This window comes from Peromyscus eremicus, chromosome 5, assembly GCF_949786415.1.
Source record: "Peromyscus eremicus chromosome 5, PerEre_H2_v1, whole genome shotgun sequence".
NCBI classification, from domain to species: Eukaryota; Metazoa; Chordata; class Mammalia; order Rodentia; family Cricetidae; genus Peromyscus; species Peromyscus eremicus.
The window spans coordinates 125550057-125564574 of record NC_081420.1 but is presented as its reverse complement, the minus strand read 5'-3'; the positions used below and the strand labels follow the sequence as shown (position 1 = coordinate 125564574).

General features: G+C 54.1%; 3 protein-coding genes across 3 annotated transcripts; 2 read left to right on the top strand and 1 right to left on the bottom strand.

Moving 5' to 3' along the window:
- The first annotated feature begins 383 nt into the window (after nucleotides 1-383).
- On the top strand, nucleotides 384-3017 carry Junb (JunB proto-oncogene, AP-1 transcription factor subunit). Its single transcript, XM_059264457.1, has one exon. The coding sequence runs from the start codon at nucleotides 1515-1517 to the stop codon at nucleotides 2547-2549; it is 1035 nt and encodes a 344-aa protein (XP_059120440.1). The 5' UTR covers nucleotides 384-1514; the 3' UTR covers nucleotides 2550-3017.
- Nucleotides 3018-6271: 3254 nt separating this feature from the next.
- Prdx2 (peroxiredoxin 2) lies at nucleotides 6272-11046 on the bottom strand. Its single transcript, XM_059264464.1, has 6 exons — nucleotides 10915-11046; nucleotides 10308-10412; nucleotides 10063-10216; nucleotides 9251-9373; nucleotides 8974-9104; nucleotides 6272-6585 (listed from the first exon to the last, which is right to left on the bottom strand). The coding sequence occupies exons 2-6, from the start codon at nucleotides 10408-10410 to the stop codon at nucleotides 6500-6502; spliced, it is 597 nt and encodes a 198-aa protein (XP_059120447.1). The 5' UTR covers nucleotides 10411-10412; nucleotides 10915-11046; the 3' UTR covers nucleotides 6272-6499.
- A 115-nt stretch (nucleotides 11047-11161) lies between these two features.
- On the top strand, nucleotides 11162-14434 carry Thsd8 (thrombospondin type 1 domain containing 8). The gene is made up of 3 exons (XM_059264469.1): nucleotides 11162-11385; nucleotides 12778-12983; nucleotides 14322-14434. The coding sequence occupies exons 1-2, from the start codon at nucleotides 11238-11240 to the stop codon at nucleotides 12975-12977; spliced, it is 348 nt and encodes a 115-aa protein (XP_059120452.1). The 5' UTR covers nucleotides 11162-11237; the 3' UTR covers nucleotides 12978-12983; nucleotides 14322-14434.
- The last annotated feature ends 84 nt before the right edge of the window (nucleotides 14435-14518 follow it).

Below are 14518 nucleotides of genomic sequence, written 5' to 3'. Positions count from 1 at the left end.
GTCGTTTGTAGCTGGGCTGTGGCTTCCTGGGGGTCGCTTGCCGGGGTTCCTCTTCCCAGGAGCAGAATTTGGCAGGGCCCAGGGCAGGGTGCACCGTCCTGTATGATCAGAATGACGAGACAGGGCCGGGCTCTTTCCCCCTCGGGGCTGTTGCCACACTTCCTGCCTCGGCTCTCTTTCCCTAGCCTGTTTCTAAGGAAGGGAGTGGGGTTGGGCGACCGCGCCCCAGCTATCCCGCCCCGTCGGCTCTCCAAGAGCTGACAGGGTATCGGGCGAGCCCAGGGTGACTAAGGGAGGGCTTTGGGCTTGGGGTACAGGGTATGCAGGTGCCCAGGGACCACCCACGAGGTACAGCCCCATTCGTCCAAGTCCCTTGTCTCTGGGATCCTCCGAGTCATCTTCTCAGGCAGATCTCAGTTACCCTACTGTCATCGCCCTTAAAGCTCAGAAGCTGTGCCCTGACCCTTCTAACTCTCCATCAGAATTCTGCAAGTAGCCACAGTGACCCCAACCTTTGGTAGACATGTTCCCATCCTCCACCTCTTCTACCACAGTGTACTGAGGACCCTTGCTCACCTTCTGCATATCTACATTGCCCTCCCCACAATCCCTTCCCACTTGTAGGAGAATCCTCAGACTCATCTATGTCCTCTAGGACCCCTACTTATTACTTACACTATATGTACCTGAGCTTCGCTGCCTTACTCCTTTCTCCCACCTGTGACAATTCTAGTCCTTCAAGCCCTTTGTACCTGGGACCTCCAGTTAATCCCTGGGTCAAATGTTAACAAATTCCTCCCGATTTGTCCCTACCCTGCTTGCTGGGGTCTTCTAGTGTATTGTCAGTTCTCAAGCTACAGGTACTCCGGGTCCCCCGAGACTTTTCCGGGTATATCCCGAGGCACCCCCTACCTCACCTGCTGTGTACCAAGCTCTCATATTCACCTAGGTGGACTCCCGCAGTCCTAACCCTGTGTGCCTCAGTCCCTCAACATCCCTTTGCTTGAATGGCTCCATCCCTGCAGCCCCTCCCCCTGCAGCCGCGCAGAGCCACCCGGCTCGTGGCCGCTGTTTACAAGGACACGCGCTTCCTGACAGTGACGCGAGCCGCCTCCTCCCCTTCCCCACGCTCTAGGAGGGGGCCGCGGGGGCCCGGCTCCGGTGTCGGCCAATCAGGGCGCACTTCCGCAGCTGACAAATTCAGTATAAAAGCTTGGGGCTGGGGCAGCGCGGTGGGGACCTTGAGGGTGGCCGGGCCGGCTTTGGATCCTGCTGGGAGCGGGTAACTGAAGGAAGCGACGCCGAGAAAGCGGGCGCACCACGGAGGGAGAGACGAGGTCCGGAAGCCCGGCAGCGCTTTTACGCACAGCTGCCAACTGGCCGCTGCCGACCGTCTCCAGTTGCCGAGGACGCGCGACCGGACACCGGGTCCCGCCGCAGCCGAGGACAGCCCGCCGCTCGCCGCAGCGAGGCCCAGGGCGGCCCTTCAGGGGGACCTCTCCCAGACCGCCCGGATGTGCACGAAAATGGAACAGCCTTTCTATCACGACGACTCATACACAGCGGCGGGATACGGTCGGACCCCTGGCAGTCTGTCTCTACACGACTACAAACTCCTGAAACCCACCTTGGCGCTCAACCTGGCGGATCCCTATCGGGGTCTCAAGGGCCCTGGGGCGCGCGGCCCAGGCCCAGAGGGCAGTGGGGCAGGCAGCTACTTTTCGGGTCAGGGATCAGACACAGGCGCGTCTCTGAAGCTCGCCTCCACGGAACTGGAGCGTTTGATCGTCCCCAACAGCAACGGCGTGATCACGACGACGCCCACGCCTCCGGGACAGTACTTTTACCCCCGTGGGGGTGGCAGCAGTGGAGGTACAGGAGGCGGCGTCACCGAGGAGCAGGAGGGCTTCGCGGACGGCTTTGTCAAAGCCCTGGACGACCTGCACAAGATGAACCACGTGACGCCCCCCAACGTGTCCCTGGGCGCCAGCGGGGGTCCCCAGGCCGGGCCAGGGGGCGTCTACGCTGGTCCAGAGCCGCCTCCCGTCTACACCAACCTCAGCAGTTATTCCCCAGCCTCTGCACCCTCTGGAGGCGCCGGGGCCGCTGTCGGGACTGGGAGCTCGTACCCGACGGCCACCATCAGCTACCTCCCACATGCACCACCCTTTGCGGGCGGCCACCCGGCGCAGCTGGGCTTGGGTCGCGGCGCCTCCGCCTTTAAAGAGGAACCGCAGACCGTGCCAGAGGCACGCAGCCGCGACGCCACGCCGCCGGTGTCCCCCATCAACATGGAAGACCAGGAGCGCATCAAAGTGGAGCGAAAGCGGCTGCGGAACAGGCTGGCGGCCACCAAGTGCCGGAAGCGGAAGCTGGAGCGCATCGCGCGCCTGGAGGACAAGGTGAAGACACTCAAGGCTGAGAACGCGGGGCTGTCGAGTACCGCGGGCCTCCTACGGGAGCAAGTGGCCCAGCTCAAGCAGAAGGTCATGACCCACGTCAGCAACGGCTGCCAGCTGCTGCTGGGGGTCAAAGGACACGCCTTCTGAGCGCCCCCCTCGCTCCGTACGGACACCCCCCGCCTGGAAGGCTGGGCGCTCGCCCCCCACTGGGGTGAGGGGGGCAGGCGACGGGCACCCGCCCCGAGGCCTGGGCGCCGCATACACACTGGACTCCGGCTCGCCCGCCTGCGCCCAGTCCTTCCACCCCGACGTTTACATGGCTCCCCTTCCAGCGTATTTTGTATGTTTTTTTTTTTTTTCTGGGAAGAGACCGAATTCATATTGAATATAATATATTTGTGTATTTAACAGGGAGGGAGAAGGGGGCTATCGCGGCGGAGCTGGCCCCGCCGCCTGGTACTCAGCCTGCCGGGACACTAGGGAGGGACCTCCGCCCCCTGCCCTCCCCCTCTGCACAGTACTGTGGAGAAGAAACACGCACTTCGTGTCTAGAGTCTATTTTGAGATGTGTTTGTGTGTGTGTTTGACTTTTTATTGAATCTATTTAAGTAAAAAAAAAAATGGTCTTTATTAATTTCTGTGGTCTTTTTCTTCCAAGCTGGGCGGGTGGCGGGAGGAGATCGGGCTGCCCCCAGCCCGTGGAGCTCGCTCCTTTCAGGTATCTTAGGGCCCAGTACAAGCACCCAGACCTCTCATCCCGAGTCCTGGCACCCGACGCTGGGCAGGGGGCAGCGGCCGGGAAGAAGCCGCCCGGGACAGAACGCGGAATGTGTAAGCCCCGCCCCGCTCGCTCGGCGCGCCGGGGCTTTCCCCGCTGACGCTGCGGAAGCGCTGCCCATATATGGGCCTATTCTGCTCAGTGACGTCAGCGCGGTCTCCGGGCAGATTCCGGGAATCCCCTCCCCCCGCTCTGCCGGGCAGGGCCGCGGCGCCGGGAAGGGGGCCGGGATTTTCCCGGGCAGGCGGCTCTCCGGGCGCGGAAAGCCCCAGGCCCGGGTCCAGGGCGCCCGCGGCGGGAGGGCTGCGCTCCCCTGCGCCCCGGGAGCCACCCGAGCGGCTTTCAACAGGCTGGCGCCGGAGCCCGGCCGCGCCCACGCCCCCTCCATCGGATCTGACCCCGGAGGAGCCTAACTGCGGCCTCGGTGTCTTTCGGACGCCGTCAGGGCAGCTCCCGCCAGGAAGGGCGGCGCCCGCCTGCCGGTGTCCCCTCCCGTACGCCAGGCCAGAAGCTGTGCTCTGCCAGGTCTGGTCCTGTCCGGGCAGTTGTTTGGGCCGCTGGGCGCCGCCACAGCCTCCGTGCCTGCCGGCCGCTCCCCAGCACCTAGACAAGTTCAAAGCTGCTGGTTGCTGGTGGGATCTCCCTGGCCTTGAAGCTGGAAGACCCCAGCGTGAAGAAGAACACCAAACTACTCGGGTGGAACCAAGGAATAATTAAGTAGTAGAGTGGCTGGCCCTCAAGCCAGTCTGGGCTACATAGCAAGGCGGATCTCTGAGTTCGAGGCCAGCCTGGTCTACAGAGTGAGTTCCAGGGCAGCCAGGGCTACACAGAGAAACCCTGTCTCATCCCCTACCTCCAACAAAACAAAACCAAACAAAACCGAAAAAGAACCTGACCCCAACCAAACAAAACCCTCAGAGACAGCTTGGACCACATTACAGATAGAGATAGAGATAGAGAGATAGGGAGGGAGAGAGGAGGAGGGGGGGAGAGAGAGAGAGAGAGAGAGAGAGAGAGAGAGAGAGGGAGAGAGAAAGCAAATAGGGGTAGGTGAGACGAGATGGATCAACTCATGCTTGCCGCCAAGCATGAGTACCTTAGTCTGATCCCTGGACCCAAGAAGAAGAAGCACTCACCTTTACATACCCGTGTGCATGCACACACATACGCTCACGCACACACACAAATACTTTTTAAAACAAGGAAAAAGAAAGAAGGGCTGGAGAGATGGCTCAGCAGTTGGGTCATGTACCACTGCTATTCCAGAGCATGTAAGTTTGCTCCTTTGCACCCGCCTTAGGTGGCTCACAAACCCCTGTAACACGAGCTCCAAGGGATGAAATGCCCTCTTCTGGCCTTCACGGGCACTGCACTCTCATACACACAAAACCACACATACACACATTTTTTTAGAAGTGAAAGTGCCCCCCAGTGGTGAGGCACGCCTTTAATACCAACACTCAGGAGGCAGAGGCAGGCAGATCTTTGTGAGTTCAAGGCCAGCCTGGTCTACAGAATAAGTTCCAGGACAGCCAGAGCTACACAAGGAAACCCTGTCTCAAAATACCAATAAAATAAAATAAAAATGAAAGCAAACATTTGAATATGGCGATGAGAACTAGGAAGAAGCTTATCAACTCCAAGTGTGCCTGCTGGGGCGGGGGGGGGGGGGGGGGGGGAGCAGACTGATCTACAGAATGCACTGTTAACTTTGCAACAGACTTGGGCATCGAAGGGGCCCTGAGCAAACAGCTTGGGGACAGAGGGAAGGACTGCACTGGATTGTTCTCGTGGCCAAAGCAAGAGGATCTGAAGAACCCCAAGAGTGCACCTGAAATGAGATGAACCACAGTAGGGAGGATGAGGTCAATGGAGGCCCAAGCAGGGGCTTTGAGGACACATTACATTCCAGGGAGTAGCTGAGTGTGTGGCTCTGTTGTAGAGTGTGCACACGGCATTCAAGAGGTCCTGGATTCCATCCCTAGCATGAGTGGAAAAAGAGGGGGGTAAATTCCAAGGGGGGCAGGCGATGGTGGCACACGCCTTTAATTCCAGCACTCAGGAGGCAGAGGCAGGCAGATCTCTGAGTTTGAGGCCAGCCTGGTCTAGAGCGAGTTCCAGAACAGCCAGGGCCACACAGAGAAACCCTGCCTTGAAAACAACAAAAAAATTCCAGAAGTGAATTGACAAATGCAGACACTCAGATATACGTGTAAAATCTCAGCTGAGGCTGAAGTATCATTTGAGAACATAACATAATAAACATAATAAAAACATAATAAAAACAACCAGATCATCCTTGTTTTGTGACATGAAAGTGGAACTCAGAACAGCAGCGACTGACGTACATACAGCTCAGTGGAATCTCTGAAACATCCGTCTCCCAGTCTACCCCTCCTCACCCCTTGACCTCAGGAAGCAAATACTCTTCCCAGCAATACCCACTGCTGGATCTCAGAACCTTGGCCTCACTCTCCGGCTCTAAATCTTACATGGAAATGGGTCAGAGCCTAGACTTCACATACTTGAACTGAATGGTGATCTGATTTTAGTTTTTATTACCATCCAATGAGGAGACCCAGTGACCACCACAGATGTTAGGTAGCATTTTTATGGCTGATGGCAAGATGTGGGCACTGGTCTACAGAGGCGGGTTCCAGGACAAGTAAACTGCCCACCACTGTTGTGATTGTTTGAGAAGATGTGTTGTTTTATGCCTGTGTATTTTCTGCCTACAAGCACGCATGTGCATGCCTGTGCTGGAGGACTAGAAGACAGGGTTGGAATGGAGTTAAGGAAGGTTGTAAACCACCATGTAGGTACTGGAAATGGAACCCGGGTTCTCTGCAAGAGCAGCAAGTGCTCTTAACTGCTAAACCATCTCTCCAGCCCTATTATTGGTTGTTGTTTTTTTTAAAGACAGGTTTCAATGTTTCTCCACTCTCAGGTCATGGAGTAACTGAGTACTAAGCAGTGAATGTGGTAATGCCTCCACCTTGTGGTGAGTAGGAGTAATTGCAGAGTCAGTTGCACAGGCTAGAGTGTGAAGATGGGCTTGTAGTCAACAGCTAAACAGCAGACCAACACAGCCTTCCACTGTCCCTAATACTTTATTGGTTTCCTATAGACCTGTGCCCAGCTGAGTGGGCTCAGTGCAGGGGTCACTATTCACCAGGTTCCGGGTGGGGAAGGAGAAAGCCTTGGCCCAGCTTCCAGCCCCTCCACAGAACGTGGAGGAAGATCTAGCCTTTTCTGGCCAGCACAGGACATCCAGGTGGGGGCGAGATCCAAGAATTCAGGCTCACTGATGTAAGCCATCTCAGTTGTGTTTGGAGAAGTATTCCTTGCTGTCATCCACATTGGGCTTGATGGTGTCACTGCCGGGCTTCCAGCCAGCAGGACAGACTAGAAAAACACAAAAGGGTGAACACGTGAGGCCCCGCTCCACCAGAGGTCAGGGACAAACCGGCCACGCAAGAGCCTAGGCTGCACAGAGACAGGCTGGCAGCTAAGGGCCAGGGTTCCAGGCTGCACGTGGCCAGAAGCCCTTGTCCAGACAGGTTTCCAGTTGACATTTTTCTGTTCTATTGTTCTGTTTGTCCTGCACTTTTTTTTCAGCCTTGACCCCATGGCAGCCCTGTCTCAGCTGACTACTGGGATCACAGATGTATATCACCACACTCAGCTGCTAATTCTTTCTTTTTATTATCTGCTGAAGTAATGGAGTTTGATCCCTGGACCTTTTGCAAACCACGCAGGTGTTCTACACCTAGCTGGAGCTCAGTTGTCTTTTTTTTTTTTTTTTTTTTTTTAAAGGGGACTCTGGCTGGTCTACAACTTTCTCCATAGATCAAGCTGGCCTCAAACGTGCACTGATCCTCCTTCCTCTGCTGCCCTACAGGCATGTGCCACCACACTTAGCCCTTTTATTTTAAAATAGTGTCTCACTCTGTAGCCCAAGCTGGCCTCCTGCTTCACCTCCAAAGTGCTGAGATTATAGGCCTATGTCTCCATGCCCCTCTCCTTCAACCTTCAACTCACTCACTCTATCAGCCTTACCCTTACTAAGCTTTGTACCTGGGTCAGTTGTCCCATCCATATGACGACGAGGTGCTATGATTGGACTGATGTACAGCTCAGTGAAAGAGCACTGTCTAGTATGTTTGAGGCTTTGATCACTAGTATGCATACACATCTGCACACAAATCCCAAATGCTCTTTTTTTTTGTTTTTGTTTTTCCGAGACAAGGTTTCTCTGTGTAGCTTTGGAGCCTTTCCTAGAACTCGCTCTGTAGCCCAGGCTGGTCTCGAACTCACAGAGATCCGCCTGCCTCTGCCTCCCGAGTGCTGGGATTAAAGGCGTGCCGTGCACCACCACCGTCCAGCTCTAAATAGTCTTATAACAAAAACCTGGTGCCAGATATTGGGGTAAATGCTGAAAGGTCAGAGGAAACAAGCCGTAGCCACTTCCCACCTCGCTGACTCAGTTGATTCTGTCTCCAGGAATCCTCAGACTGAATGAATGCTCCTGAGTCCTCACACACACGAACTCACGCACAAACAATTTTTTAAAGCAGGTATGGTATCTTGTGCCTTTAATGCCAGCACTGGGGAGGCAGAGGCAGGCAGATTTCTGAGTTTAAGGCCAGACTGGTTGACATAACTAGCTCCAGGCCAATATGAATACATACTGAGACCTTTTCTTAAATATATATATGGAGGGAGTAACTCTAACCCAGCTAAGATTAACTTGGGACACTTTTCAAATACCATTTTTTTTTTCTTTTTGAGGTAGGTGCTCATGCAGTTTAGGCTGGCCTTGAATTCACTAGGTAGCTAAAGATGACCCTGAAACTCTGATCTTTCTTCTTTAGCTTCCCAAGTGTTGGGATTACAGGTATATACCTCATGTCCAGTTTGAGTCTGTCACTGGTATTGAACTCAGGGCTTTGTGAATGCCAGGCAAGCACTCTACCAACTAAGTCAAATTCCCAGCTTGAAATCCTGTAGAAAAGCCTGTTAATGCACTATATACTTTTTTCTGTTTCTTTTACCTTTTTGTTTTTGTTTTGTTTAAGAAAAAGTCTCATTCTGTATCATAGGCTAGCTTCAATCCTGTCTCAGTCTTTCAAGCGTTAGGACGACAGGCATGACCTAGCACACCTAGCTCAAATGCCTTCTGTAGACCTCCACCAGCTCCCAACTCTTCACCTTCTTTTTTTTTTTTTTTTTTTTTTTTTTTTAAAGATTTATTTATTTATTATGTATACAGAAGAGGGTGCCAGATCTCATTACAGATGGTTGTGAGCCACCATGTGGGTGCTGGGAATTGAACTCAGGACCTCTGGAAGAGCAATCAGTGCTCTTAACCTCTGAGCCATCTCTCCAGCCCCCTCTTCACCTTCTTATACTATGTATACTAATCCCCGCCCCATCCTAGACACTCCTTGCAGGCAGAGAACTGGATTTTGTATGGGGCTTTAAAAAAAAATTATATATATGTTTGTTTTGCCTGTATACATGTTTATCTGTGCACTATGTGTGTGCTTGGTGCAGGAGGTGGCCAGAAGGGAGCATCAGATGCCCCGAGACTGAGTAATAGATGCCTATGAGCACATGGGTGCTGGGAATCCAACCCTGGTCCTCTGGAAAAGCAGTAAGTGCTCTCGCCATCCTTCAGCCCTTGTACGGGGCTTTAACATCCATCCACAAAGATGCTAAGGCAGACAGTTAATGTCTGCAAGCTGGGCAGAGAGCTGAGGAGGGCCTCCCCATTTGTGAATATTCACTTACCTTCCCCATGCTCATCTGTATACTGAAAGGCCTGGACTAGGCGGAGAGCCTCATCCACAGAGCGTCCCACCGGTAGGTCATTGACTGTGATCTGACGAAGGACACCCTTGGCATCGATGATAAAGAGGCCCCTGAAGACATGAGGATGTACAGTGAGAAACTTGGAGGCCCCCACTACCAGGGCCAGGAAGGAAACATACACACCCCCATTAGCCACAGTGGTCCCTTTAGCCCTTGAGATGGGACTCCTGGGGCTGGGCTGAGGTCCCAGCTGTACCTGTAGGCAATGCCCTCATCAGTTTTCAACACGCCATAACTCTGGGACAAGCTTCTAGTCACATCAGCAAGCAGGGGAATGTTCAGGGGGCCCAAGCCTCCCTCCTTCCGTGGGGTGTTGATCCTGAGGGTGAGAGAGACAGGTTGGGGCCTTAGGATGTCCAGCACAGCAGAATTCTCCCCCACGGGCCTCCAGTGTGATAAGGGCTGGAGTGGGGGTGCTGGAAGCAAGAGATAAAGATTTAAAACAAGGCTGGGAGCTCCACCCACCCCACCCTGGTGGAGGCAGCACAGCTGGGAAGAGAATGGCCCCAGATAGAGCTTCATCTTCAAGTAGCTTCACTTGTGCCTGGGGGCTGCAGTAACTTGCAGCAGAGAAGCACATTAGAGTTCTCATTAGCCAACAGCAGGGACAAACAGAGCTCAATGGGAGGGCACTTGCCTTGCAACAATGAGACCTTGAACTGACCCCTAGTTCTGAAAAAAAAAAAAAAAAAAAAAAAAGGAGGGGGGAGTTCCCACCATCATCTTGTTCTGCTATCAACCCATCACTTTTGAGAACTAGAGTTTCCCGTTTCATGAAATAGGGCAAGGCCGCCTGTCTCCTGAGAACTAAGCCACGAAACACCTGCAGTTTCCTGTACCTTCCAACTAGCTGCCAAACGCTAATGACTGTCATCACTGTAAGGGCTTGGGTGTCATCGTTTCCATTCTTTCTAAGATGAAGGAATGGAAGACACAGCTCAGCCCCTAGTTTGGGCTTTCCTGCATCCTCTCTGCACCCCTCCCCCGCGCGCCCGCGGAGCCCCATACCACGCCAGGTGGGTGAACTGAGAGTCCACAGACACTCCGAGCACCTCACAGCCCAGCTTTCGGAAGTCCTCAGCATGGTTGCTAAAAGCGATGATCTCCGTGGGGCACACGAAAGTGAAGTCCAGCGGGTAGAAAAAGAGGACCACGTACTTCCCTACGGAAGAGGAGAACGGAATTGAGAAGTTAAGTTCCAGCCCTTTCACATGTGGGACCTAGCCCCACCTGGTCCCCCCAGGCAGCTTCACCTCTGTAGTCGGAAAGCTTGACTTCCTTGAAGGCGCCGTCCACCACCGCGGTGGCCGTGAAGTCAGGAGCCGGCTTTCCGATGTGCGCGTTGCCAGAGGCCATGACTGAAAGCAGAGATCCACGCAAGGCTGGTCAGTGCAGCAAAAGACCCTTTGTCTGGCTCTCCCAAGGTCACTCTTGGGGCCGAGCCCAGACACTGGATCCGAGAGGTGGAAGCAGCAGCACTCATACTCACCGTCCCAGAACAAGGGCTGCAAGGCCTCAGGAAACCCGGCCCCTAAACAGGGCTCGAGTGATGGGGGTCACCACTGCCACCCGGGTTATCGAGTCAGCCCAAGCGCGGGGGAAGGGACGCGAGCCCTTAGTTTCAGAACGGGATGGCGAGGCCAAGAGCGAGGGGCTGTGAGCTCGACGATAAGGCCTGCAAGCCAGGGCTCTGGCATTTTTTCTCCACCCCCACCACCCCCACCACCCCCATCACCCGCAAGGACAAAGGCGGCCACCATAGAGTATGGAAAACAAAGACCGCCAGCAAAGAGGTCGTGATAGGGCCAGAACCACACCAATGGGACTGCTCCCATTCCTGTGCATCCTAGGTTTCCATACCTGCGTGGGCAAGAGCCGGACACGCGGACGACCAGACACGAGAAGACACAGGGAACAGAGATCTCAGAGCCAAGCGAGCCCTAGGCCCGGGAGCTTTTTATTCGCGGCCCAAACCACACGCAGCAGGGCAGGGGGAGGTGGGCGGGACAGCTCGCGGTCGGATCCACTGCGCCTGCAGAGGGGGAGCGCGCAGACGAGTTCACGCGCTTGCACAAGGGGTGGGGTGGGATGGGTTGCCCTTGCGGAGGCCGGGATTGTCTGTGCTGTGGGCTCCGCGCGGGCCTGGGTCCCCGGAGTGCGTTGAGGTCGGTTGGAGTCCGGGCATGGCCCGGAGCCGGCTGGCTCTGTTGCTGCCTCCTCTACTGCTCCTGGGTCTGGTGTCCCCTACTCAGATCAGCCCGGAGTACCAGTATTTTGGCCAGGAGGGCAAAGGCGACACCTGGGAGCTGCTGAGGCAGCAGCGAGAAAAGGGTAAATTAGCCGGTGGCGGGAGTGAAGTTTTAAAAAGGTCCCCCCAAAAGCCTTACTTGGCCAGCTGGCTACAAACAGACCCTCCTGGGCTGACTCTGCCCAGTTCAGCACAGGCCATGTCCTCGGGGACTGGCCACTTTTCTCTGAGTGTGTTGGTTTCTTATCTGTGAGTTGTTTTTGTTTTGTTTCGTTTCACTTTACTGAACTTTTTGCTCTGCAGCTTCTTTGGTCATCTGATAATTGTAATGGACACTTAGATTCAGCACTGTTCAGGAGATGGGCACTAGGAGACAAAAACAACCTATAAACTTAGTACTAGGAAGGGTGGAGACAGAGAAGGAAACTGGCCAGTCAGCTTGAGCAGTCAGCAAACCATGCAGTGAAGGTGGTGGTAACCAATATAGCCGGAATGACTAGCAGAGGCAAAATTGCAAAGATTGGGTGGCAGTGTCCCAGGAAGAGCGAACAAGTGCAGAGGCCAAAAGGCCTAAGCGGAGAATGGGGAGAGCTGGCTGCTGTTTGGTGGAGATCTGCTGAGGAAGGGTATGAGGCACCAGCCCTCATGAGTTCGTCTTACAGGAGGAAGTTCTGACAAGGGTTGGGTCGCACTAGTGGTTCACTTGGTGAAGCGCTGGCCCAGCATGCATGAAGTTCCTTCCCCAACACTGCATAATCCATGCACCGTGGCAGTCCACACCTGCAGTCTAGCATTTGAGAGCTGGAGTCAGGAGATCTGAAGTTTGAGTCATCTTTGGCTACCAAAGGAATTGGAAGCCAGCTTGGAGTACATGAGACTCTAGTTTTGTTTTGTTTTTTTAAAGAAAGGAGAAAAGAAAGGAAGGAAAAGAGTCCTGTAAAGGTGTAGGTTGGGGGTGATAGAGCACTTGACCAGAGTGTGTGAGGCCCTAGGTTAAATCTTATCTTTAGCTCTATACTGAAAAACAAAACAAAACAAAAAAACAACGTTGTAGCTGCTCCTGAGCATAAAAATTACTTTGTTGCTACAAGTTAGCGCAGCACCAGGGGCTTTAAGTACTTTCAATTACGTCATTTGTCTTACGTCTGTCAGCCCCTCCAGTCAGGCGGCAGTGGGCCTGCTGGGTAGTCCCTTAGGACAAGAGTCAACTTTGGATGTCAGGTGTGAAGGACAGAGAGTCCATACTCCCAGCTGAGCAGGCTGGCATGGATTGGAGGTGTCAGTTTGCAGCTGTGGGCTGCTCCTACGTGTGTGTCAGCTTGACAGGGGTGGATTGCTCTCCCTAGTCACCCCACACAGAGGCAGGAAAGTCCTCAGACAGCAGGTGTTCCTTATCTTTGTCCCTTCCTGGACAAGTCCCCTGTATGGGGGTTAATTTCCCCAACTGGGTTTTCATGTCCACTCTCCATCTCCAGTAGTGGAAGACTCAGTCCTAGGCCCGTGGGGAAAGTGGCGTTGTTTCTGCGATCTGGGCAAACAGGAACGCAGCCGTCAGGTGCTGGGCACAGCACCGGTCCCTGTGTTCATGGACCGGGAGAACCTGATACAGCTGAGGCCCTGCAGGCAACAGGACTGTTCATCTTGCAAACCGATGGACTGCGACTGGCAGGCCTGAGCAGAGGTGAGCAGTAGAGGAGGCACAGGAAAGCCAGTGAGGACTGGCTGGCAGACCCAGGGGAGGCCGGGAGGCAAGATGTGAGGTAGTGGCTGAGGTGAGTACTTGGGCCCAAAGTCTGAGGCTTTAGGCTGGTGGGGGAGCAGGCAGCTGACTTTGGACCCAGGAGCCTTTTTGAAAGCCAGGGAGAAAGCAGGAAATGTTGGTGGGAGTGAGCCCTGTTGGTGGTGCATACCTGTGACTCAGGTGCTCGTGACAGAGGCAGGAGGGTCAAGAGTTCAAGATCAGCCTTGGCTACATGGCAAGGTCAGGCCATTTCAGGCTACACGAAGCCCTGTCTTCAAAACAAAAGAAGAAAAGGAAAGGGCTGAAGAGAAGATGGTGGTGCGGAAGAGGCACACGATAGAGGAACTGGGACTCAGAGGATGGACCGGGACTTTGATGAGAAACAAGATTCCACACAAAAGGACAGAATCCCATTGATGAAGAGAACAGTAGAGGAGTGTGGTTGGAGTAGGAGATGTGGGGTTCCCAAGATATCGGAGAGCAGGAGAAGGGAGGAGGGATAGGAAAGGAAGCGAGAAAGAAGGCTGCATGGTGTGTGCAGACCCTCACTGGGAATCTGCTGGGGCCCGGATCTGTGATAGTGGTAGAGAAGGCATGGCTTCAATAAGATGGTATGATGGAGCAGGTCCTGGAGGAAGCAGGGTCTTTGAGAGCTGTTAACAGAGGGGTTTTGGGAAATCTGAGTCAGAAGGCCTGAGCCCTGTTGAATCTGGGACACTTAGTACTAGGAACATAGACTATGTGGAGAATGTGCAGTGTGTTGGCACTGGGGAGGCAGAGGCAGATGTATCCTCTGTAAGTTCAAGGCCAGCCAAGGAGTCACAGTGAATTGCTGGGGGGAAAATGTGTGGAGACCAAGATGTCAAACCTGGATGGCAGGTGGCAGACCAGGACCCAGTGAGACCAAGCCTCTGAGAGTGCAATGATATTTGATCTTTTGTTATTTTGTTTGTTTTTCAAGACAGGGTTTCTCTGTGTAGCCCTGGCTGTCCTGGAATTCAGGCTGTAGACCAGGCTGTCTCTGCCTCCTGAGTGCTGGGATTAAAGGCGTGCGCCACCACCGCCCGGCTGATATTTCATCTATTAAGTCTCAAAAAATGTCAGTTGAGTGTAGACTGGTAACCCCACTTATGAGTAGAAGGTCATCCTAGTGCACGTAGTAACTTCGAGGGAGGCAGTCCGGGCTTTATCAGAAATCGTCTCAAGCAAACAAACAAAAAACAGTCAACTGAACTGAACTGCATCTTAATTTTCTCTTTATTTCTCTTTACACACCAGCCACTGAGGGCCTGGCTCCGGCAGCAACAGAGCGGAGTTTGCAAAGTGACCCCGCCTACCCTGGACTACAAACCACGCCCTTAGCGGTAGCTCTCAAAGACTACAATTCCCAGAAGAGAGTACGGCAGGGGCGACAGCGTCGCGTGCGTAAACGACCACGCCGGCCGGTGCGTCGGGGGCGGGTCCTGCGCGCCGAT

Excerpts from the sequence above, each read along its gene's own strand:
- Thsd8 (XM_059264469.1), top strand. The coding sequence starts at position 11,238 with ATGGCCCGGAGCCGGCTGGCTCTGTTGCTGCCTCCTCTACTGCTCCTG. Across the intron at positions 11,386-12,777 it reads GAGGCAGCAGCGAGAAAAGG|TAGTGGAAGACTCAGTCCTA; the intron begins GTAAATTAGCCG and ends CTCCATCTCCAG.
- Prdx2 (XM_059264464.1), bottom strand. The coding sequence starts at position 10,410 with ATGGCCTCTGGCAACGCGCACATCGGAAAGCCGGCTCCTGACTTCACG. Across the intron at positions 10,217-10,307 it reads CAAGCTTTCCGACTACAGAG|GGAAGTACGTGGTCCTCTTT; the intron begins GTGAAGCTGCCT and ends CCTCTTCCGTAG. Across the intron at positions 9,374-10,062 it reads CAGTTCACCCACCTGGCGTG|GATCAACACCCCACGGAAGG; the intron begins GTATGGGGCTCC and ends TCTCACCCTCAG.
- Junb (XM_059264457.1), top strand. The coding sequence starts at position 1,515 with ATGTGCACGAAAATGGAACAGCCTTTCTATCACGACGACTCATACACA.